The sequence below is a fragment of the Tachypleus tridentatus genome, chromosome 11 (genome assembly GCF_004210375.1).
Source record: "Tachypleus tridentatus isolate NWPU-2018 chromosome 11, ASM421037v1, whole genome shotgun sequence".
In the NCBI taxonomy this organism is placed as follows: domain Eukaryota; kingdom Metazoa; phylum Arthropoda; class Merostomata; order Xiphosura; family Limulidae; genus Tachypleus; species Tachypleus tridentatus.
Window position 1 is genome coordinate 33,303,451 of NC_134835.1, and position 26,066 is coordinate 33,329,516.

At 36.1% G+C, this 26,066-nt stretch overlaps 2 protein-coding genes across 3 annotated transcripts in view; both read left to right on the top strand.

Annotated features, from left to right (window-relative positions):
* The window catches only part of LOC143231330 (zinc finger MYM-type protein 1-like), a 36,005-nt gene extending 13,703 nt beyond the window's left edge, over positions 1 to 22,302 (top strand). The window contains exons 2-4 of the mRNA XM_076465878.1: positions 18,725 to 19,570; positions 19,743 to 20,276; positions 22,222 to 22,302. Coding sequence (XP_076321993.1) covers positions 18,725 to 19,570; positions 19,743 to 20,276; positions 22,222 to 22,302 — 1,461 coding nt within the window. The remainder of the gene's footprint in view (positions 1 to 18,724; positions 19,571 to 19,742; positions 20,277 to 22,221) is intronic.
* Positions 1 to 26,066, top strand: part of LOC143231890 (CTD small phosphatase-like protein 2-B) — a 55,349-nt gene that overhangs the window by 6,217 nt on the left and 23,066 nt on the right. Inside the window, exons 2-3 of one of the 2 annotated variants that reach the window (XM_076466668.1) lie at positions 2,972 to 3,068; positions 23,058 to 23,305. In XM_076466668.1, coding sequence (XP_076322783.1) covers positions 23,105 to 23,305 — 201 coding nt within the window. In that variant the 5' untranslated portion in view covers positions 2,972 to 3,068; positions 23,058 to 23,104. The remainder of the gene's footprint in view (positions 1 to 2,971; positions 3,069 to 23,057; positions 23,306 to 26,066) is intronic. The other variant, XM_076466667.1, reaches the window with a different exon arrangement.

The window sequence follows — 26,066 nt, forward strand, 5'->3', positions numbered from 1 at the left end:
ACTTTTAGAATATTGTATGTTAAATGTTTTGTAAGTTATAATAGAATACCACACTGCACGTTCCAATCAGATCGTTTGGACTGGATATCTTTCTCTTTACGATTTACTTCGCTTTTCTTACTACGTGTGTGTGAAATGTTGGCTGGGACAAGCTTAGACGTGTTACGAACAGTACCGATAGGTTCGGAATGTTCTGAAGTTATGACAACGCCTCGCTACGCCGACTACGAAGGCCCGGTTATTCACGAGATCGTTACAATTAAACTACGATGGTTCGTAAGGCGCCTTAAAATTTTAATGTTGTGCCAAAATTTGAGTTAAAAACCACTACATATTCTGGTAATGTAGGATTGATTGGAAACTTATATATATATATATAAGGGATATTTGGGGCGTATAATGCAACGTGTCCAATAATATAAGCGTTGAATAGAGTTTTTGAAAATATCTACATTTGTTTTGTCCATAAAAAATTCACGTTATATGAAAACAGTGGTTTTATGTGAAAACGTACTTTAAGTGTATTTCAAAAGTCAACTTTGAATGAAAGTAACATTCATTAATATCGAAACAAATCATTTATTTACCAGTTAATTGGTTATTGTACAGTCACTTACTAAAAGTCCAACAAACTAAATTCAGAGCATTAGCTGGGATATTGTCTTTTTTTTTTTTTTTATGCCACTGACATTCAATGATAAATGTTTGCAAAGAAAGATCCATACAGATTTTGAATTTGACATGGAATAAATATGCCACGTGCCGTGCTCTACAGATTTTGTTCTATTTCCGGATAGCATTGCTTATACATGTCTGATAACATATTCGAGCTGTGCACTTGGCAGAATCTACGAGCGAACTCTGAACGGTTTGTTGTTGTCATGAGAGAACCGTTATTATATTTTTTGAACTCAGAGGGCGCTAGCTTTTCATAAAATTATCTAAAATATGAAGAAAATACAAGTTTTATATAACTTTATTATTATAAAACGATTTATTAAAGTAACGAAATTTTATTCCTAGTATAAAACTTGTTTGTTTTTTTTTTACCAAAAGTAGTGTAAATAAGTTTGTAAAAGGTTCAAGGATTTTATTTCAATAATTTAATTGCTTTGTTGTTTTGCTTTTTTTTAATTTCGCACAAAGCTACTCGAGGGCTATCTGTGCTAGCCGTCCCTAATTTAGCAGTGTAAGACAAGAGGGAAGGCAGCTAGTCATCACCACCCACCGCCAACTCTTGGCTACTCTTTTACCAACGAATAGTGGGATTGACCGTAACATTATAATGCCCCCACGGCTGAAAGGGCGAGCATGTTTGGCGCGACGGGGTTGCGAACCCGCGATCCTCAGATTAAGAGTCGCACGCCTTAACGCGCTTGGCCATGCAGGGGCCGTTCAATAATTTAAACAGATTGATTTTTTTTTTACATTTTCTCAATACATTACCCTTTTCTTTTATGTGTGTGTGTCTGTTAATTATTAGGGATGTAAATATTACAAAGGTATTGGAAGGTCAGAGACTGTTTGCTCTTCGATAAATCGGCCCGGCATGGTAAAAAGTTATGAGCGATTGCAAAGAATGTTATAATATAGCAACCATACTGTCGTATCCAGTGCTGACGGTATTTTTCACCTAAACACACCAGAGCTCACGAGGCCCAGGTTATCTTCGAGGAATAAAATCTGAGGCATAAAATGGCTCAAAATGATACGATAAGACATTTAAAAATTGAAAATGGCTCAGTTTTTTTGTTGATGACTCAGATGACAAAGTGGCTCAGATATGCTATATTTATAAGACCTTTACTGGTTACTCAGGTGATTAGTAGAATATTAGAAAGTATTTAACCATATTTATTCTTAACCAGAACTTTTCTGTCGCAACATATTCAGCTCTGATTGGCTGTTGGGAGTTGATAGTTTTAATTTTTCCTAAGACTCACTTCTTTGTGTTAGATAGATTACTGAAAAATTATTTGTTGTATTCGAAATGTAATTAACTTAAAGATGCAGAAACAAACATAATTTATCCGCATAATAAGGTAAACAAAGTAAGTATACATAAACATACTCTTTACTGTCTTATTTTTACCTGTATTATTTACTTCTGTAAACCCGGAGACAAACGTGCTCGCCTTTTCAACCACGTGGACGTTATAAACTACAGCCAATTCCACTATTCTTTGTTAAAAATAGTAGTTTAAAAGTTGGCAGTGGGTATATTTCCCTCTAGTTTTCTCTATGGTCGTCAGTTCAAGATTACAGACGCTACCAGATAGCCCTAGTAGCTTTACCATAAACTAAAGCAATCTATTGAATACAGTGATTTAGTAACATCTACCGATGACCAAAGACAAAGGCGGAAACAAATTATGTTTTACATGAAGGTATATGTGGCAAGTTCGCATGCACATGACGTTGCTTGCAAATCGTATGGAATTTTGATCTTAAATTTTATATTTATTTTATTGCAATCAAAAGTGAGTTAACTAACTTACAAACTTACAACCGATACGTAATAACCGTATTGAAGTTTATCTACCTGTTATTTATCCTTTATTCTTATTTGTTTTCAATTCGACCGAAAGATTTGGGCTGGCGTGGCCAAGTGGTTAAGACATTTGACTCACAATCTGACGGTCGCGGGTTCAAATCCCTGTCACACCAAACATGCTCGCCCCTTTTAGCCGTGGGGGCGTTATAATGTTACAGTCAATTCCACTATTCGTTGGTAAAAGAATAGCCCAAGAGCTGGCGGTAGGTGGTGATGACTAGCTGTCGTCCCTTTGGTCTTACACTACTAAATTAGGGACAGCTAGCGCAGATAGCCCTCGAGTAGCTTTGCGCGAAATTCAAACCAAAAGATTGGCTTTGTATGCAATGTTAAAATAAGTTTAACAGTTTCTATACAGATATTTTATTTTCTAGTTACTAAATTGAAACACTACAAACTGTTTTTTTTTGTTTTTAGGAATGCTAATTACAAAAGAACTTCATATGATCCCATGTTTTATCCTGTTCTTATGGATGTACAATACAAGTGTGTTATATATGTTGATTTTCATCTGGTATGTAGCAACGGTGACCAGAGAGTGTGTTTGTACTTATGCATTTTGGGGGAGATGAAAAAATCGAAATAGATTTATGTTAGTTGAATGTTTTCTTTGTTTGGTTACCCCAAACTTTTCCGTTTCAGTCAAAAATTATTTAAATAATTTACGTTTCTTATTTCAGGGTTAATTTTTACTTAAATTTATTAAAAATTAGGACATTCAAGGTTCTCTGTTTAGCGGATTTTGTTTGCCAACAAACAAACAGCATCAAAACTAGTCTCATGTTTTATCTTTCCTGTAATTTTTAACTGTAGGAATACCAATATAAATACATCCACAGTGTTAAATGACGGGTGTTATAGGAGAACTGTAAGTTGCCTTACTGGTTTCTGAAAGTGAAATATTTCTTATTGTATATGTGAAGCTACCCCTTGTTATAAGAATGGTATCTACTCAACTATGATTGGCACCAGTACCGGTAGTTCAATCAAGTCCGCGTCTCACGTGCGTGCATGTTATGGATATAAGCAGACGTAGTGTTGTTGAGATAATATAACGCATTTTTTTTTCCTTTGCTTTCTTATAGAATTATTGAAGTATTTTTTTTCCCGTTGACGCTCTGGTCACGTGATCGGCTTCGGGAACCAGGAGACCAACTTACTGATTCGCCATGACTTTTGAATGACAGTATAATTAATTAAAAGTAGTGGTAAACATAATAAATAAGATAAAAATTGTTTTAAATGTGAAGAACATTAAAAAAATTAGATTATTAATTATTGTCCAAAAATCTGATTTGGACTCAAATTAAATTTGTAATAATTCCAATTCACTGGTGTCTTATTCATCACAGTGAGACAGTTTTGTTTATTATAACCGGTGATGTGTATAGCCTAGATTACTGTTACGTCTGTCACATCCCAGTCGGCCTGTTGAACGGTGATGTCAAGCAAAAGACATTGTAGCAGATACAGGGTGGTTAACATGTAATGTACTCTTTGTTGTTTTCACTTGTGGGCTTTAACATTACTAATGAGTACAGAGTGGAATTCTAAACGTTTGGGGGTTAGTGGATATCTGATATAACAAGCTAGTAGTGCGCTCCAACTTTCGAAAGGAAACTGAGCAAAAGCCATATTTTAGTCTAATGCTTTTTGTTCATACCTGCCAGAGTCATGGCATTTTCTTACCACTAGATGGGGTGGGTGGTACATCTAGCATCCTGTGATTTGGAAAGCGTAATGCTTCTATGTTAAAGTTTTAAATATGTCTTTATCTCTCTCAAACTTAATGAAACGTCTGACATTGTGTTGACTCTGTGTGTGTATTATTCTTTCTCAAAGTAGGAACATACTACTTGTATAGTAATATTGCTATTATTAAAAGTGTAATAATATATTAATAATTGGTCATTCTAATAAATTATTACGCCCCTAAGAAGCGAATTCACACTTCACAGGTAGTTTGTATTGTACTGAGATGTTACACTCTCTTATAAATTATTTCTTCTCACGTGACCGTTAGAACTTTCACACAGTTTACCATTGAAACAGCTCACATGTAATAAACGTCTTCATTATTTCACTTGCTGACACTTTCAGAGACCATGACTTATATCAGTGGTCCTCAGGTATTTTCCTCAGCTATTAAGTAACACATTATTCAGCAAACACAATTTTGCTTACTTTTAGAGTATTGATCAAACTCTCTCTTTGTTAACCTGAAGATGACCTAGGAAGGTCGAAACGTTGTTCTCTGCTTATCAACGGAAGTGTTAATACCCATACCAGCCGTTCTGAGACTAGTGGGTTTCTCTTTATCAAAGATATTGATCATAGAGTAGACCACGAATTAATTTTTCGAGGACCAATTTGGAACCATAGCTTTGTATTTTTGCTTTTTCAATGTCTGAACATTTATATACTTTACATTGTTGGTAAAGTTTCGTTTCTGTGTAAATATTATTATTACACATGCTTTAGTTATTTTTAACCAACTCGGGTCCGGTCATCAAGTCGGAAAAAGTTTGGTTGGACTGATGTTGTTCAGTCATACAAATCGGTATATTCTTAAAATATAAGAACAAAGGAATTTTATGCTTCATGGTAATGTGGTGCTAAACATTAAAGTACCGAAACTAAACCAAAATGTATCAAAGATGTGACGTCACCATCAGAGTAAAGATATCTTATTCGAAAGCTAATTTCTATGTTTACTAGCCCAGTTTTAAATAAACAAACATGATCCGTCATGACCAGGTGGGTTAAGGCGTTCGACTCGTAATCTCAGGGTCGTGGGTTCGAATGCCAATAACACCAAACATGCTCGTCGTTTCAGCCGTGGGGGCTTTATAATGTGACGGTCAATCCCACTATTCGTTGGTAAAAGAGTAGCCCAAGAGTTGGCGGTGGGTGGTGATGACTAGCTGCCCTCCTTCCAGTCTTACACTGTTGAAATAGGGACGGATAGTGCAGATAGCCCTCGTGTAGCTTTGCGCGAAATTCAAAAAAAAACAAACAAACAAACAAATAAACGCAGCACTAAGTATTGGAGACTACTCGAAATAGCACCAAACTGAATACGCATATATTCGTAAGAGGAAAAACGGAACTCAGCTTCGTTTTAAATTAAGCAACATGGGAAAAGGTAAACAAGAACTGTATACCAAATTCAAAATCACTAACATTAAAACAAGTTTTAAAATCGGATATCCAATTAACTTGTTATCGTTTTAACTGCATTACAGTATTAAAAACCTTAGCTGTTATAATGCCTTACATAACGTGATAACCTTGATAACGTGAATAACTAAAAGAAAAGACAATCATTGTACCATAGGTTCGTAATAAGCATTTCAAACGTGTGTGTGGTTTAAATACACAATATAATTGTGAAATTCAGTTTTATTAAGTGCTTTAGTACCATATTCGTGTGTCTCAACAAACACATGACGTATAGCAAAGGCAAAAACGAACAAAAGAGACTTGTTTTTCGCTCTGTCACATGCTCTTTAGCAATTACGTTCGCATTGTGTCTAACACCAGTTCCGGAGGGAGAGTAGCAGTGTGTTTGCTGGGCAGGCCGAGAACTCTAATATTTTACACAGAAAATCACACACAGATAGTTATGAAAGACATTGTTAGGAGTAAATTGAGTAAATAATTTTTGTTCACATATAACAAGTTCACGTGCAGAAGCAGTGCATCAGTGTACTCTTAACAGCACTACACCGATGATAACACTGCACAACAAAGTTTTGTTTCTTTAACACTGTTGGGTGTTACTTATAGATTTTGGCTGCTGATCAAGAAAATCACATCCAAATTTGCCCATCACGTACCGTTTCATCGAAATCTTCAGTTTTACTAGGACATTGCTACAATGGAAAAACGATATCAGGGCAACTGGAATCTGTCAATGTTTACTGACTACTGTTGAACACTGTAACGTGATGCACCGGTCATTGAATACAAACGAAAATCAGGAGCAAAACACTTTTAATTATGTTTAACTTAATAGCGTATTATAAACGTAAACGCAATTAAATACGTTATTGTCGGTAAACAGTTAACTGTCTATTTCTCAGAGTTCCTGATGAAGCAAAACCAAAACTATATTTGTGCATACCCACCAGGTACCTGTCACAATCAGCAAACACTTTTCAGGAAGCAAAATTTTTCAAAAAAAATTGCTGTGCAGTGTAATTGTATGTAAGGGCGATGTTTTTGACGTGTTAGTATGAGGCAAATTGGTCACTTAAAAACGGATATTCCTCAGCGGGACAGTGGTAAGTCAACGGACTTACAACGATAAAGTTTGGGTTCAGTTCTGCACCGTGAACACGGCAAATGTCCAATCTGGCTTTGCTCGAAAATAAATAATACGAAGGAGCTGTGAGGCCTTCTACATTCAACTAGGCAAGCGAATATGCTATTTATGGTGCACTATTCCCATTAGTTATATGTTTATTATTAATTATGCATTTGTAATTTATTTTTTATAAATTATATATTTGTCACGTTTTATACTCATCATGATTAAAATATTATTACTTGAGAATATATAATTAGTAATAAAATTAAAGAAACTAATAGACATGTTAATTACTATATTTAACATTGTTGTTATTTCGTTATATACCAAATCTCTCAGGAGGGAAACAAAAAAAAAACTCATGAGTAGGCGTAGAAGAGTTATTGTTTTGGGCCACATATTTACTTTAAGTGTGTACTCTTAATAAAAGCCTTTCGGCATGACCAGGTGGTTAAGGCGTTCGACTCGCAATCCGAGGGTCGCGGGTTCGAATCCCCGTCACGCCAAACATGCTCACTTTTTTAGCCGTGGAGACGTTATACTGTGAGGGTCAGTCCTACTATTCGTTGGTAAAAGAGTGGCTGGTGTTGACTAGATGCCTTCCCTTTAGTCTTTCACTGCTAAATTAGGGACGGCTAGCGCAGATAGCCCTCGAGTGGCTTTGCGCGAAATTAAAAAACAAACAAACCTTTCGGCAGTTTGCAATTATAAAACATATGGAACAGATTTTGTTTTGTGTGTATACTGCTGACATAGTGTAGTTTTCCTTTACGTGTCAAATGAATTCAAATACCAATTGGTTATGTGATATAACTGGCGAACGTAGGTGTGTATGAAGTCAATAGTGTAAGTTTCCTTCTTTATTGACTACCTTACAATAGGCTAATGTCTTTCTATATGTCTGCCTGTACATCCATATGTGTATCTGCACGTTTCTTGATAAATATGTTCAGTTATCTGTTCCTTCGCCTTTCTATTTCTTTATATCCACGTGTTCCTTCGTCAGTTAAAAGTTGAACAGTTAAAGGCAATGATGAGAAAATGGGTTTTATTTTTGTGTTTACATGATGTATCTGATATGCGGGATAAACAAATAGTAATAGCATAATCTATTAATGAAAAATGTTTATCTCCTTTACATGATCCGTGGGTGGTATATAGTATACTTGTATATGTAGAAGATACACTCGCTGAAAAATGTCACGTCACGAGCGTTGAGGGGGGAGGGCATGAACCAAGTTGGATCAGTTGTTCGAGAGACGCGCCTATCACAAGTCAAGCACGTGCACATACTTAACGAGGGTCGAGATAGAGATAAGCAATAGAAGAAATCTTGAACTGGAGATTAAGACAAATCTGCCTGGTGGTAGTTTACAGACAACACAAAACAGAAGTCGATATTTTACCCCATGTGATTTTACGAACGCTTTGTTTTATTCAGTCGCCTCGTTTAATAAGTTATTACATGGGTTTTAGTCGCATCATAAATGTGAATGTGTATAAAAGAAAATATCAAAGGAACACTAGCACAGCATAAATAATCGATTCATGTGTCACTTTGATATATATAACACAGAAAAATATAAGTTAACTAAAAATATGATAATTTCACGTGTAGGCCCCGGCATGGCCAGGGGGGTTAAGGCGTTCGACTTCCAATATGAGCGTCGCGGGTTCGAATCCCGATCGCACCAAACATGCTCGTTCTTTCAGCCGTGGGGTCGTTATAAAGTGACGGTCAATCTCATTATTCGTTGGTTAAAGAGTAGCCCAATAGTTAGTGGTGGGTGTTGATGACTAGCTGCTCTCCCTCTAGTTTTACACTGCTGAATTAGGGACGGCTAGCGCAGATAGCCCTCGTGTAGCTTTGCGCGAAATTAAAAAAACAAACAACAAACAATTTCACGTGTTTTACAAAAGTTTCTCACCTGGCAACAGGCAGAAATGAAACAAAGTCGATATTTAAGTACCAAGAAAATGAGCTAAACGGTAGAGTAGAGGAGGAGTAGTGTGATGGACCATCAGATGTTGACGACACGTGTATGTATGAGGTGTGGCTTCAGCGCTTAGTTTGTAGTTAATCACAAAGCTACACAAAGAGCTGTCTGTGCTCTGCCCACCATGGGTATCGAAAAGCGATTTCTAGCATTAAAAGTCCGCAAAAATGGCGCTGTATCATTGGAGAGTGGGCCTTACTCATAACTTTTCTACATAACGTTGTTCAAAGTATCATTTTATTTGTATACAGTGGAACCCCTCTAAAGCAGCCACCTTCGGGACTGAGACAAACTGGCCTGATTAGAGGGGTTCCACTGTACATAATTAGGGATTATGTAAACAAAAACAGGTACTGTGATTGAATGACCGCTTTCAAGGAGTGACCGTATCTGAGGAGTGGCCGCTTAGAGGGATTCCACTGTACTTTAATCGTAAGATTTATATTTTACAATTATAATGTACCAAATGAGTGTTTTATTGTCTGTTATTCTGTTATATGTAGATTCACAAATCTTTTTTTTCTGTCCCCCGCTGTTGCAGTGTAATCTACGAACTTACAACGCTAAAATCAGGGGTTTGATTCCCCTCGGTGGACGCAGCAGATAACTCGAAATGGCTCTGCTTTAAGAAAGCACACACGCATACAATTTTTTTTTTTTTGTAAAGAATCTTTGACAGAACATTGGCACGATTCTTTGAGTAGACAACTAGCGTGTTTTGTTTTTATGATTTTCTTATATTTCTATAAGTTTCACCAGTTTTTGCTGTTAGATGTGAAAATTGCGTGTTATTGCAAATACCACAACACATACTTTATAAGCATATATACGTGGCATATATTGATAAGCTGCATGGCTCACTAGGGCACATGTGTTTATATGCTTTGTGAGTAATTATTTATTTCACTTTCATTTGTTTCACTAAATCTTATTGTTTATAATTCTTGAACTGATTTTGCAGTTGGTTTATCTAAATAATACGAACCTAGGATTACCTTAATCTAAGTTAGTCGAACTTTGCGAGATATCGTTGGGGTTACGGCCAAAAATATTTTATCGTCAAAAGTGTTTGGTCCATTATCGAGTTAAAACCATTCCGCAGATTTTAGTTTTCAGGTATATGGATTTATGCGCTGAACTCGCTAAGTATATCCAGCTATGAACGCCCTATAAAAGTGGCAAACAGGTTCCGTTTTTTTTTTTTTATTTGTGTATGTGTGCTGGTTTTTCTGCTTCCCACTTGTTTGCGGTTCAGATTATGAATACTTATGTCGAAGTAAGGGAATCTTTGACCTGGCTGTATAGTCCATTTGTCGTTCAGGTTGAAAAATACCAAATATATGGTAATTTATAATATCCAGATACTTCTAACTAGTTTGTGATATAGAAGCAGTTTCACTAGTTTATATTTACTTCTGATTTAAATAACTTTCTTTGCTCAAAAGTTAGTATATATTTATTATTATTATAAAAATACTGTAGAGAAATAACTGGTGAAATACCTCATTTTGTCAATTTGTATATCAAAAGTTTAGTAGTAGTAGTACATTATTTATTTATGTCGAAATCCATAGTATCGTGCGAAATAAAACGACACATAGTTGGCTAAATGTTAAAGACGTTCTTAAGATGTCTGTCTCTTAAAATATATGGAGAACATTTTGGTAGCCTTGAAATATTATGGCCACGCCTTCAAATATCTCTCACCTACTTATTAAATTACTGTCCTTGAGCATTTGTACTTTAGTACTATAAAACTCTTCGTAGTCACGGTTTGGTTTAATAGTTACATAATAATACTGCAATCAAAGACAGTATTATTGTTTTCACCACGCACTAAAGGTAAAACATGAATCTACACCAGTATTTCAGACTGACATTATTTCTTAGTTTGCGTTTCGCACAACCTTACACCAGGCCTATCTGCGCTAGCCGTCCCTTAATTTAGCAGTGTAAGACTAGAGGGAAAACAGCTAGTCACCGCCACACACCGCCAACTTTCACTAACGAATAATGAGATAGAACGTAACATTATAACGCTCCCATGGCTGAAAAGGTGAGCATGTTTGGTGTGAGTGGGATTCGAACCTGCGACCCTCAGATTATGAGTCGAACGCTCCTAACCACTTGGCCATGCCGGGCCTACTGAACCGAATAATGGTGATAATTACTTAACTGTCTTTTTTTTAATTTTACTACTATTTAAACCACGTTTCTCCCCCACAAAAAATCGTCATGAATTCTTAGTATTTTTTTTATCTACATATACATAATGTTTATATTTTAATTAAGCACTTTGAAGAATAAGATAGCTAATTAAATATAACTGCCTTGTAAGAAGAGGTAGTGGCCTGAGACAAAAACTTAAGACGATTAGAAAGCATTAGTTCATTATTTGTACACCTTTGCTGTTATCGGTATTACTAGCCGAAATTACATTAATTTATCAGAAGCGCAGTGAAAGAGAGTTGTTGCATAGTAATTTTACATTGTATGATATTATTGGTAATAAATGAATAAACGTAGAGTAAATAAATGAAGTACACACCCAGGCACAAATATAAACAGTTCTTTCATCATTTGCTGTACAAATTTCGACGACATGAAGCGGCCATTTTCGATCTGTTTAACATATATGCAGTGCTGAGAAAACAACATAGTTTCTCAACTGTACAGTTTCATTTTTTAGATATTTCATAGTCTTTTTATGCCGTAGTTTTGTGGTAGACGAATGTTTGGACTGTGTCACGAAAACTTTGGTCTGTCATCATGACCGAGGTGTCAAGTCATTGTTCTACACCCTAAAAGTCCATAGTTGGTGGCAGCACCTAACATTTGCCTTGTCTAAAATTCTGATAACATAATTTAAGACGAATCATTATAAGCTTTCCCTCTATATGTATTCCTCAATCCAGGTAAACAGTTCATGACCATAATTTTGTTCATGCTGGCTGAAAAGTGACGTCATTCTTCATGTCACTGTTTTCCTGCTTTTTATCGTATCATTCTGATAGCAATTTAAACCTGTCACATTTCGTGTAGGGGCCCTGCATGGCCAGGTGGTTAAGGCAATCAACTTGAAATCCGAGGGTCGCGGGTTCGAATTCCTGTCACACCAAACATGCTCGCCCTTTCAGCCATGGGGGCGTTATAATGTGACGGTCAATCCCATTATTCGTTGGTAAAAGAGTAGCCCAAGAGTTGGCGGTGGGTGGTGATTTCTAGCTGCCTTCCCTTTAGTCTTACACTACTAAATTAGAGACGGCCAGCGCAGATAGCCCTCGAGTAGCTTTACGCGAAATTCAAAAAAACCAAACCGAACCACTTCGTGTGAGTATTCGCGTTGCAAAATGTCCCTTGTCAATAAGACACGAGAGTACATTTGATAAATAAAAACAACAGTAAAAAGACTGTCTCATCTAAGGATGAAACAGGATATTTTACTACTGTGAGTTGCATCAGCAAGTCCTAACAATCGAAGTGTTGAAGTGTATTTATTATGTGGTTATCAAAAGGTTTTGTGTAGAAAAAAATGACACGTGTTCTAAGCTTTCGGCAATGTTGTGAAATTCGGAAAACGTCTGGTTCTTCAATACCAACATAAGCGAACGAAGGTGGTAAATATTATCTGTTGTTTTATTTTACTGTTTCTTTTATATTAGACATTAGGCTATATTCTAGTCGTTTAGGGAGTCGTATGCTTCCAGAGTTTGATCAGGACTGACGTAAAAGCTTGCTTTCAAATTGTTAATCAGCTGAAAATTGACGACCCCATTTAGAGAAAAGTAAAGGCAGAGGATGATAACCATTCTATAAGTCGAATTTTTATTTTTTTCTGAAATCGTGTTACTTTTATTGTTCATATATATTTTGGTATTATAGTGTCCAAAAAGTTTCAAAAAAGTTTATTTCCAAATTTATTAGGAACATACAGATATCAACATTGAAAACAAAGTATTCTTATAGAATACGTCGCACTCTTAAATCTGCTACAGCCACCTGGTGTGTGATATATTATTATTTAGTACTCCTCATGTAAAGTAGTAAAGTATTTGCCGTTTTTTAAATATATTTTTTAATTTAATTATAAAGCGACAAACATAGAAACGACATTTTGGATACAAACCTGTAAATTCTAATGGGTAGACATTTGTCTTTACTCCATCCCCAGTGGCTTATGTCAAAAACTGGGTTTCGATACCCATGATGATCAAAGCATATATAGCTCCTTTTGGGCCCGCCATGGCGAAGTGGTTAGGGGCGTTTCACTCGCAATCTGAGGGTTGCGATTTCGAATCCCCGTTCCGCCAAACATGTACACCCTTTCAGCCGTTGTTAATCTCACTTTTCATTGGTAAGAGAGGAGCCCAAAAGTTGGCGGTGAGTGGTGATGACTAGTTGTCTTCCCTCTTGTCTTGCATTGCTAAATTAGTGACGGCCAACGCAGATAGCCCTCGTGTAGCTTTGCGCTAAATTAAAACATAAATAAAAGCTGCTTGTGTAGCTCTGTGCTGAACAACAGACAAACGTGACAGCGTGTCTTTGGACCACGAGTTCAGTTGTTGCTACAAAGTTAAGGCGCTCATCACGTGAGATGTGTTACTGAAATTGACTTAGTCTGATTGCTTGTGCTGTGCATTAAACAATTTTTAACTGTTTTTTTTTTCTATCTCTCTACCTCAGGTTGTTTGGAAAGTCACTGTGCAGTTTTGTAATTATTTTAACATTGTTTATAATTGCCTTTCATATTTACCTCCTGTGTTCTATATTGAAACATGTCTGTTAATAAATATATAAGTGCACAGTGACTTTCCGAACACCCTGTACTTCTCTATCAGCAGAAATTTCTATTTATTTATTGATTATTTACCAGAAAGGGAACATGAATACAATTTCAAAACGCTTACTTCGACTTTTTTGTGTGATTGTAATGTAGTACAAATGTTTTAATTTTTCATATATATATAATAAAATGATTTTTCACTGTAAATATATGTATATTAAAAGTAACAAAATTAAAATTTAAGTAAGGATAATAACAAAATAAAACTATTTTATTACGCTTTTTTTAAATACTTTGTATGATAATGAAAACCTCTATGAAACCAAGCTTTGCAGTGGTTACAAAATAACAATGTGACTGCCTTGGAACTCGCCAAAACAGATCTTGCAACTTTAATTTAAATATTCCTCAGTGCCTCCCAGTGGCATAGCGGCATGTTTGTGGACTTACAACGCTAGAATCCGGGTTTCATTGAGGAAAGTACAGACGACCCCGCATAGCCAGGTGATTAAGTTGCTCAACTAGTTGCCTTCCCTCTAGTCTTACACCTCTAAATTAGAGATGGCTAGCGCAGATAGCCATCGTGTAGCTTTGCGCGAAATTCAAACACAAACAAACCAACAGAACACAGATAGCCCAGGGCCCTTTACATAATTAAGTATTATATACATATTACAATACACGTACGATTCTTACTCCCACAAATATTTATTTCATGTTCCACCTCAACCTACCAATGCTTCGTTAAAATATGGTTATAACGACAATAACGAATAAAGTTCCTCCTATACAAAAATGTGTACACCACCTCAAATCTTTGAATGTACTAAATAAACACTTTCACTTCTAGGTTCAGTGGTCTACATCATCTTACATTTCAGACTAACTGAAGAAATAATAGATAGTTTTAACAAAAAAACCGAAAACAATGTACTGTCGCCTGCTTTCTTGACGTTGAGAAAGCATTTGACACTGTATGACGCAATGGTCTACGGTTCCGTATGAATGAAATGAGACTACCGCGTGGAATTATTCGCTGGTTATCTAAGTTCTTGGAAAATAGAAAATGTAGAGTGAATGTAAAGGGTACCTATTCCGAGTACTTTACTCCAGAAGCTGGTGTCCCTCAGGGAGGGGTGGTCAGCCCTATACTCTTCATCATGTATGTAAACAATATGCCACTGAAGGATCCTAATCATGGATTCTCCTCACAGTTCGCTGATGTGGTAATTTGGAAAAGTGCCACATCACCAACAATAGCGGCTATAAACATACAACCACAACTAAATAGAATAAGCGAATACTGTCAAAAATACAGAATAAAAATAAATACAGCAAAAATACAACCTGTCTTTACAAAATTGACAAAATAGAAAAAACTACAGCCTGAAATATATATGAATGGAACACTACTTCAGACTGCCACGTCGGCAAAATTTTTAGGTCTAACCTATGACTCAAAATTAACATGGATTAACCATGTATGTAAAATTAAAAGTAAAGTCTGGTGAAGAACCAACTATGCTAGGAGTCTAACTGGCAAGAATAGTAGAGCATCGATAGACAACATACAAAAAAATTTACAAAACATACATTAGATCAGTAACTGACACGGCAGCTCCAACAAGGATAACTGTAAGTGACAAAATGACTAAAACCAAACTACAAACAATCCAAAACACACTCGTCACAACAGCATACAGAGTTCCCAGAGCAACATTATCCAAATTTATACATAAATATTCAAACATACCAATCATACCAGATAGACTCCTACATAGCACAATAACGTATTTTGATAAAAACTGGATGAAAAATGAATTATTATGCGAACTAGACAGGCAGGCACCTCATGCATGATGAAGATAGTCCTAAACACCGCGACCCTTGGATTACGAGTCTAACGCCTTAACCCATCTAACCATGCCGGGCACTACGGTATGTTTTAATTGTCCGATTGAGGTCGATAATGTTATCAGTATGGCCACCCAGTATAACCTAACAAATTAACAATTGTAAAGACCTATGTTTGCGTTTTGCTTATAATTGAAACGACAGGATTTATCAAAAACAGTAAATTGAATATATACTTTTTGCAAGTGATCAAGAGTTGACGTGCTTGTTTTATAGCTCCAAATAACTTGGGCCCGGCATGGCCAAGTGTGTTAAGGCGTTCGCGGGTTCGAATCGCGGTCGCACCAAATATGCTCGCCCTTTCAGCCGTGGGGGGCGTTATACTGTGACGGTCAATCCCACTATTCGTTGGTAAAAGATTAGCCCAAGAGTTGGCGGTGGGTGGTGATGACTAGCTGCCTTCCCTCTAGTCTTACACTGCTAAATTAGGGACGGCTGGCGTAGTTACCCCTCGAGTAGTTTTGCGCGAAATTAAAAAAAAACAAACAAAACAAAACTAAATAACTTAAATATTAGGCTTGAGTGGAAATTTAGGACGAATAAAGCATTATAGGCGGTGTAATTCTTTTCCATTAACAGGATAATTAAGGATATCACAGGATCTCAAAATTTAATTTCAAATAACTTGCACAGTGTATTTGAGGATTTGGCCTTTCATGTGGTCTGACGATTTAAGATAAATCTAGAAATATTGTTTAAGACGCGTATTAACTTATTCGCTGTATAAGTACTCCACGAACATATACGTAATTAAATTTAAAATCAGACGTAGGAAGGAAACGGAGATGCGATTTAATGAAGTAATTTCACTGTCACTCTGTGGATGTATATACTACCTATCGTAGTTGCCATGGTTACAGCGCATGTTAGACGTAAAGACAGTTTCGCTCGTGAACGTCGTAACCGTTGTCTTTAAATTATTTGTCTTGTAGTGGTTTCTCGTTAGTTTTCGTTACAAAAAGGAAAAAAAAGCATATGTGTTGTAAAATAATATATTGTATCTTTTTTATTTTTAAAGGAAAAAAAACTGTTCAAGGATTGCCTATTAAATGGCATATAAATAATTACGAAACTTTAGCACTGACAGATGGCGTAACAGCCGCGTAGGTGCGAGCTCAAACAATTTTCAAATTTATATTTTGCACACGAATATGATAGCTAATAACCAAAAATTTGTAATTGTTATTCCAGCCATTATTTTCTTTAATTTGTGTTTAATTTACGTATTAACTAAAACGCATCGTGTTGTGAAAAAAGAAATCCTTGATTTATGCGTATCTAAGTACTTACGATAATAGAGTTGCCATAGTTAGCAGCTCGGGTAGAAGTTAATAACAATTTTGTTTGTATTCATAATTAGGTACAAAGAATCAGCAACTAATTAATATTCAGAATAATATTTACGAGTTCTTTAAGCAACGAACTGGAGTGTAGGTTGACCCTGAATTTCAGGAGAGCCAGATTCAAGTCCAGTGGCGGCGCCAAAGGGGGGCTTGGGGGGACTTGAACCCCCCTAATGAGTCAAGCCCCACTCAGCCCCCCAATATTGTTACCTACATATATTCATAAAATATGGGATACACAATCGTCGTTGTTGCTTAAGAATTAACATCAAAGAGACATAGATCTGTAGAATTAAACGTCTTCATTAAGACGGAAGTATGTGTCATGCGTCCCATAGCAACGTACTGAATGCACTGAAACTCATGCACTGTATTGCCGCTCTCTGTGTAATGCCATTCTATCTTGAGCTTTGACGAAGATTAGACAACCACGTTGATTTCAAGTTACAACAGATCATCAGGGATTTTACTTGATAAACCAAAGGTTTCACAAGTATTTACCCATTAATTTCATTTATCTTTTATTGAAAAGTAAAACATAGCATGCATGTATAAGTGTATTGTGTATAGGTCGAAACTATGAAGCATTTAGCCGGTGTCGTGTCGTCTGTGAGATCATTTTGTGTATCAACCATCCAAAATTGTACTGATGATTGTGGCATACACTTAAAATTGTGACTTACAATCCAACTAATGTTATACTTATGTTTAGATAATAACCTTACATGCTGACCAAATAATATTTCTAAACAATTCTAGAATGAATTTTGAAATTGTCATTGGGCTATTTAGAAGTGCCTCATTTAATGTACTGTAGTAGTTACATTATTGTAACAGGTGCTTGTCACACTTATGATAATAAGAACAATATCACAATCACAGTTTGGCCTGTATGAATAATGTGAACTTATGAAGAAACCAGCCTTTTTTGTGAAGGTCAACTGAAATTTAGACATTTTGTTTTGGTGCTACTATGACCATTCAATATCCAGGTCGCGGGTTTGCTTTGTTCGAGCGCGCGATTCCCGCCGCCTCGAACGCCTTAAGCGTATGATCACCGAGCCGCTGACCATGGTGTACGCTCTGCGTATGGCTAACGATCGGCTCAGACCGATCGAGATCCAGATGCCAGCCGCACGCCACCCCCCCCCCCCGCTCACTCCCATTAGCTGCCCACAGTTTTACAACATGCCCTATCAAAGCTGTATTTGTGTTCTCTAATTAGCCCTATAATTTTACATTATCACTACCCTCTAATTAAGTACTTGTGCTATATGGTTAAAGATAAACACTTTCTCTAACAGTATTTCACAGATATGTTCTGGATTTTCATGTGCTATTAATATAATTTGGTGATTTCAATGCCGCAGAGCAGTTGCTTGTAATGTTGAACTATGTTTAGTTGTCGTTTATGAAATGACCCAATAGTATGTATGTTATATCTTTTTCCTCAGATTTCGATGTTTAAAATGAATATCCTTTGTAAGCCCTAATGCCAATATAAGGAGAGAAATTCCCATTCGTTTCATATAAACTAACACAACTTGGAAGTAAGAAGAGGTACTAGCAGTCAGCCAGCTCAGGGGTCACTTTGACGTTCGCGCACTCTGTATAAAAGGGAGTTATGTTTGTTTACATGGCTCTCGCTCTCTCTGGTACTCGGCCCCACACTGGAACACACATTCAGTTTGGATTAATAAAAGGAAATCAAAATCAGTGACTCGTTTTTTAACAAGGACACCAACACACAAGACAAGAGCCAGACATCACTCACCAAAACATAAACCAGTCATACTATACATAGGGTTGATTATGTAACAGTACCTGCTACCCAAGAAGAGGCAACAAGTAGATGGTCCTACAAACACATGTGGTGCAAATGAGGAGGACAGTGGTGATCGTGATGGTGAGAATGCGGACATGACTAGTGTGGGACCCCAGCCGCAAGAAGGCACCACTCACACCTATGGTGAAAAACTACCACCAGGACCCAAGGACCTGAGCCAGCTTCCAGGCTTGAAGATATACCTGGCCATAGAATACAGTGGCCAGTCAAGGTCATTCAACAAGAATTGGCATGATCAGCACTCGTGGTTGGAGTACTCTGTGACCCAAGATGCTGTATTCTGCTTCGCTTGTCGTCTTTTCAGTCACACACACTTCAGTAAAACTGAGAAGCCCTTCACCCATGAAAGTTTCTGGAACTGGAAGAAGGTGACCACATCACTGAAGTCCCACGATAACTCTGCAGGACACACGTTTGCCATGCAAGCTTGGGCAGAGTTTAAATTGCAGAAAACAAAGGGCGCAAGGATCCAACATGCTCTCGATGCAAGTCATGCTGAAACTGTGGAGGAAAACCGACATTACATAAGAGCCGTGATAGATGCACTGCTCTACACAGCCTGCCAGAATGAAGCCCAGAGAGGTCACAGGGAAGGTAGTCAGTCAGATAACAGGGGCAATTTCCTTGAACTTCTTGACATGATTTCCAGGTATGATGAAATCGTGAAGAACAAGCCGAGTGGTCCTGGCAATGCCAAGTACACGCACCATGATATCCAAAATGAACTGCTTGACATCATAGCTGGAATGATCAGGAAGGATATCAACAAAGAGGTCATGGAAGCTGGGCATTTTGCTCTAATGGTGGATGAAACAAAGGATGTGAGCAAACAAGAACAGCTGTCCATTGTGGTAAGGTACCTCCACCAACAGAGCCTTCACGAGGAGTTCCTGGACTTCACAGCTGCTGAGGGTCTGGATGCAGATTCATTGCTTAAGAAAATCATGGAGACTGGCTAAATGTGGTATTGACCATAATGCCTGCATTGGCCAGTGCTATGCTGGAGCTGTAGTCATGTCAGGGCACAACAGTGGTGTACAGGAGAGGTTCAGGAGAGAGGTGTCTCAGGCTGTGTATGTCCACTGCTACGCACACAGGCTCAACTTTGTGCTAGTTGATTGTGTGCACAACATCCAGGCTGCAGCAGAGTTCTTTGTGACAATTCAGAAGCTGTACAAATTCTTCTCTACATCGGTTGTGTATGAAGAATTTCTGAAGGTACAGAAGGAGCTTGAACCCGTGAACCAGCACATAGAGTTGAAGCGACTGTCAGATACAAGATGGGCCTGCCAACATGCTGCTTGTCTGGCTGTGAAAAGAACCCTCCCTGCCATTGTGACAACCCTAAAACGTTTTGTGGAAGGGGACAATGTCCACAGAGCCACTGAATCTAAGGGCCTGTGCATCCTCCTAGATCAGCAGTTCGTAACCAGTCTAGTGGCCATAGAAAAACTACTGCTGATGATAAAACAGCTATCAGACCATCTCCAGTCACCTGACCTGCAGTTGGACCCTGCAGAGGACCTAGTACAATCTGTCATCTCTGCTCTTTCAGAAATGAGAACTGAAGCAGCATGGAAAGACTTGGAAGAGTCTGCTGAGGATATATGTAAGAAAGTGGGAATATGCACTGAGACGGTGCATCAAGGTGGACAGCGATCTGCTCCCAGACACCTGGACAAATTCATAATCACATCTAGTACTGGCCAAAGAGATGAACTAACACCAGATGCCAGGAGACACACCTTCTATGCCATCATAGACAGGATGCTCAATGAGCTGAGTAGAAGATTCTCCCCTGATGCCTGTAGTATTCTGATGGGTGCAACTGCATTGAACCCCAAACACTCCACATTTCTGAACAAGCAAGCACTCTTAGGAATGGCAGCAAACTATGGTGTGGCAGAGGATGACCTTGAAGTGGAGGTCCACCAGTTGAACCAGCTAATTGCCAGGAAGAATGACAAGAGGCAGGAAGTATCCACACCATTGGAGCTTGCAACCATGCTGGAGCCATACAAGGATGTCTTCACGGATCTCCACAGACTTGTATGCATCGCTGTGACCCTGCCTGTGAGAGAAGTTTCTGTGAGAGCACAACAGCAGTGGTAACAGCTTCACAGACATACTTTTGTGTCATATCAACAGTGGTCCAGGAGGGCACCAACAACTGAATATTGATACTGTTATAGACACATTTGCTGCCAATCACCAGAACAGGTGCATTGTTTTGAAGTAATATTGACTATAAACACAACGTGATGAAAGACAGTTAGCCTGATAGTGATCTTACTTTTCCTCAGAGTGTATTAACTTCACATGGGATAATTCGTTTCTGCTATGTAAACTCTGTCTTTATGTTATATTTCTTTTGATTTATAGCTTTACTCTTAATGGTATATTAAATGTTCAATCTAAGCTAATCTTGATTTTCTTTATTATTATGTATTACCTTGGGTGGAATTTAGGTGAGCTTCCTCTTTTACATATACACATATTTTCATAAACAGATTATTTCTAATTTCTAATAATGAATTATTAATCAGAGTATGAGTTTCCAATGAAAACTGCATTGAAAATGCAGTTCAAAATAGCACACCTTTCTGAGATGTACCTTGGTATTTATATTATTATAATTTACCATCTGTACTTCATATTGATGGCATTTCGGGAAGCCTTCCCCCCAACGAAAATATCCTGGCACCGCCACTAAAACTGTCGCAGTAGCTCTGCCATATATACAAAATATAAGGCTACTAGCCATGACAATAATAATTGCATGTAACAAACCAAGAATAAATTAACATTAGAACACAAAATAGCTCTTGTGGAAAGCTATGCTGTGGGTTATAGATTCCTGCCGAGTAAAATATAATTGAGTAGTCTGAAAAATTATCTAATCTTTCATATTATATTCATATTATATTATATTATATTCATATTAAAATTGTGAAAAATTCTGGATGAATCTTTTATTTTAACAATGATTAAATATAATGTACATTTCTTGTTTGCTTGAAAAATACTTACAATTTTGTAACTGCTGTGGTTAGGATAGTTGAACGGGTAATGAAACATTGTATATTTACAATAAAGTTTTCTTCGTTATCCTTTCAAACCATCTTCAGATTGATACTTCTTTGGCATTTTCTTGTTTACCAAAATATGTTACAAAATAGAAATGCACTTTACATGTTGGTGAATAAGTAACATACAAAACCACTATGGTTAGAGAACTAAAAAAACTAGCTTTACATGAAAGATAGAAGTCATTCTGATCAAAAGTGCTTTTGAACTCCAGAAACATAGTTCAGTATATACTAATTCTTGTAATATGCGGGTAAAACTCAAACACATTAATGGAAGAAATCCACTATATTCTTTTAGCTGTCTCTCAACAAACGGTTTTTTAGATTACATATATTCTTCAATTCAATATGTTAGTTTTTTAGTTTTTTCATCTTCTTTGCAGAAGTTTAAAGGTTATGAAAACTACTTTACAAACGTCTTTCTAATTCTTGTCCATCTTATAGCATGTCAAAGTGTGCAATAATGTGTTAATTCTATACCATGTCAAAGTGTGCAATAATGTGTTAATTCTATAGCATGTCAGTGTGCAATAATGTGTTAATTCTATACTATGTCAAAGTGTGCAATAATGTGTTAATTCTATACTATGTCAAAGTGTGCAATAATGTGTTAATTTTATAGCATGTCAAAGTGTGTAATAATGTGTTAATTCTATACTATGTCAAAGTGTGCAATAATGTGTTAATTCTATAGCATGTCAATGTGTGCAATAATGTGTTAATTCTATAGCATGTCGAAGTGTGCAATAATGTGTTAATTCTATACTATATCAAAGTGTGCAATAATGTGTTAATTTTATAGCATGTCAAAGTGTGCAATAATGTGTTAATTTTATAGCATGTCAAAGTGTGTAATAATGTGTTAATTCTATACTATGTCATAGTGTGCAATAATGTGTTAATTTTATAGCATGTCAAAGTGTGCAATAATGTGTTAATTTTATAGCATGTCAAAGTGTGCAATAATGTGTTAATTCTATAGCATGTCAAAGTGTGCAATTATGTGTTAATTTTATATCATGTCAAAGTGTGCAATAATGTGTTAATTTTATAGCATGTCAAAGTGTGCAATAATGTGTTAATTCTATAGCATGTCAAAATGTGCAATAATGTGTTAATTCACATTACTAGTGCTTATTGGTGAAAGTCTCACTTATAGTGATTATTATTTTTCATTTAAAATATAAAATTTATCATAACAATTTTTCATATTCTACAGTGAAGTTCAACTGTCAAGAGACGACAGTGGCTCATTTGACCTGAGGGATGCCAGTGAGACGACGACCAAGAGGAAGACGCTGGAGAAAAGCTATAAAACTGGTTAAACCCAACAGATTTGATAGATGGAGTTATCCATGGCTTGTTGAGATATTGACAGAAAAAGATGTTGATTATAATATTGAACACTGTTTAACGTCTTTTAGATTATCAGGACACAGTAGACGCTTGATCAGAGTGCCAAAGAAGGTAACACATATTTATCTGGTATGACTTACAGGAATGTTGTATATGGTTTGTACGCGTGCACATTACTTGACAATAACTGTCAATATCTTTGTTTCAAAAATTATGTTCACGTGTGATAATTATTTTAACAGTATATCTTACACTAGATTAGAAACAAACTTTGATGTAAAATTAATTTGAACATAAATGACACCTTGAAATATGTAGAAATTTTAAGGAATTATTAGTGAGAGCAAGTGAAAATTTTCAACCACACTACATCTGCAGTATCTAATACTGACTTAAGATAGTGAAATGGTTTTTCCTTGTGTTACTAAAATCATTAAAGGACAGTAGATATTGGATGGTTAATGGAAAATATGTTTACCATTACTTTTTGATAGTTACAAGTTTGAGAATTTTGTTGTTGTTGTAATTCTGAATAAGTTCATAGACTGGATTTGTGGTAAGAGCACATTTATATTACACTTTATATTTAAACTGATATGACAACGTAAGGCACACCTATGATGGTCATCATTTTATCTGTCAGGTAGACTTTAATTAAAATAAAATTCTTTAGGTAGGTGGTCAGAATACTTTACTTGTAATGTACCTAACGTGCTAAACAAATGTGTGTCGGGTATTTCAGTTTTTAAAGTTTGGTTAGCAAAAGCATTTTACAGAGATCTGTTACAAATAGTTGAGCTACACATATGTAAACCATTTTACAACTAGATAGATCTTAAGAGAGATGTAGGTACTATCCTACATGTATTTTAATTTTTATGGGTGAGTCCCCATTAGGATGGGGATTAATTTTACTTTTGTGATGTTTTTCCTTCTTTTCAGTTGGAAATTTAAGCCTAGTAATAAGAGCAACTATGCAAAGTATATCTGAACATTCTTTACAGGGGTTTCTAAAGTAGGATCCATGTACACTGACATTTTCCTCTCTTTTACCACTTTACAGTTATAATAATAATTTGTTAAAATAACATAGAATTAACTTTTTTTCTTTGTAAAGATGTATTGTTTTGGCACAGATCCAAATGTATATCATGTGATGATACACATTTATTTAAATATGTTTCTTAGTTACTGATATGGTTAGTTGGTTATTAATGGAAAAGTTATTCTTGAAATGCTGTTTTGCAGTTTTTAAAGCAAAGCGAGTCGGAAAATTCTAACAAATAGACACAGGATGTTTCTTCCGATTTGCCCCTTAAGTTTACGTGCTTTACAAAATGCCCCCAGTTGGCACAGCAGTATATCTGTGGACTTAGGCTGCTAGAAACCAGGTTTTGATACCCATAGTGGGCAGAGCACAGATAGCTTGTTGTGTAGCTTTTTGCTTAATAACAAACAACTTTACAAAAAAAGGAACCACAAAACAATACATTTATTTTAAAAGAGTACGAGAAACATATTTCTGCTACATTTTCCAACTGATTAATTATAAAGTTTGATAATAGCTCAACTATTTCCACATCGGTTTTTAAGTTGTTCAGATTGAATGTTTGAAAATTTCCAAAGTACATTATCAAATAGTTAATTCAGTTGGAAATGAACAATTTGAAATAACAGCTATTAACTCATTTATATTGTTCTGTTTTCACTTGTGGCTAGCTAAAACAAAGTATGAGACAAACTTGAAGCTTCATGAATAAGTTCTATGTTGTTCATTTCATTTCTTTTGTAATCATGGTGGGATTGATGTGGTATCTGTAATATAATATTTAAAAATCCCTCTTTGAAGTAATAATATTGTATGGCTAGCTCAGTACATTAAAATGGTCATTTTATGTTTAAAATAAAATAAATAAACATTCAGGCTGCTTTGGAATTGATTATGTATTGTAAATTCTGTTTATGTAGATTAAGCTTCTTTGACTGAGAAGGTGAAACAAATACCTTATTTGATAGGCAGAGGCACTTTTAAATAAAACTGGGCAAATAGTGCAATTTGCTAATTAATTAATCATTGGTTCCTTAAATTAATTAATTGATCATTCTCACACGAGATATCTGTAGTGATTGAAAATAGCAATAAGCAGAAATACTAATTTCAATATTTAATTATTTTAATTTTTATCACTAAAGCTATAGAGCAAACAACACTTCTTAATGCCAGTAAACACCTTTGGACTAACATATTTATCACTAAAGCTATAGAGCAAGCAACACTTCTTAATACGTGTAAACACCTTTGGACTAACATATTTATCACTAAAGCTACAGAGCAAACAACACTTCTTAATACCAGTAAACACCTTCGGACTAACATATTTATCACTAAAGCTATAGAGCAAACAACACTTCTTAATACCAGTAAACACCTTTGGACTAACATATTTATCACTAAAGCTATAGAGCAAGCAACACTTCTTAATACCAGTAAACACTTTTGGACTAACATATTTATCACTAAAGCTATAGAGCAAACAACACTTCTTAATACGTGTAAACACCTTTGGACTAACATATTTATCACTAAAGCTACAGAGCAAACAACACTTCTTAATACCAGTAAACACCTTTGGACTAACATATTTATCACTAAAGCTATAGAGCAAGCAACACTTCTTAATACCAGTAAACACCTTTGGACTAACATATTTATCACTAAAGCTATAGAGCAAGCAACACTTCTTAATGCCAGTAAACACCTTTGGACTAACATATTTATCACTAAAGCTATAGAGCAAACAACACTTCTTAATACGTGTAAACACCTTTGGACTAACATATTTATCACTAAAGCTACAGAGCAAACAACACT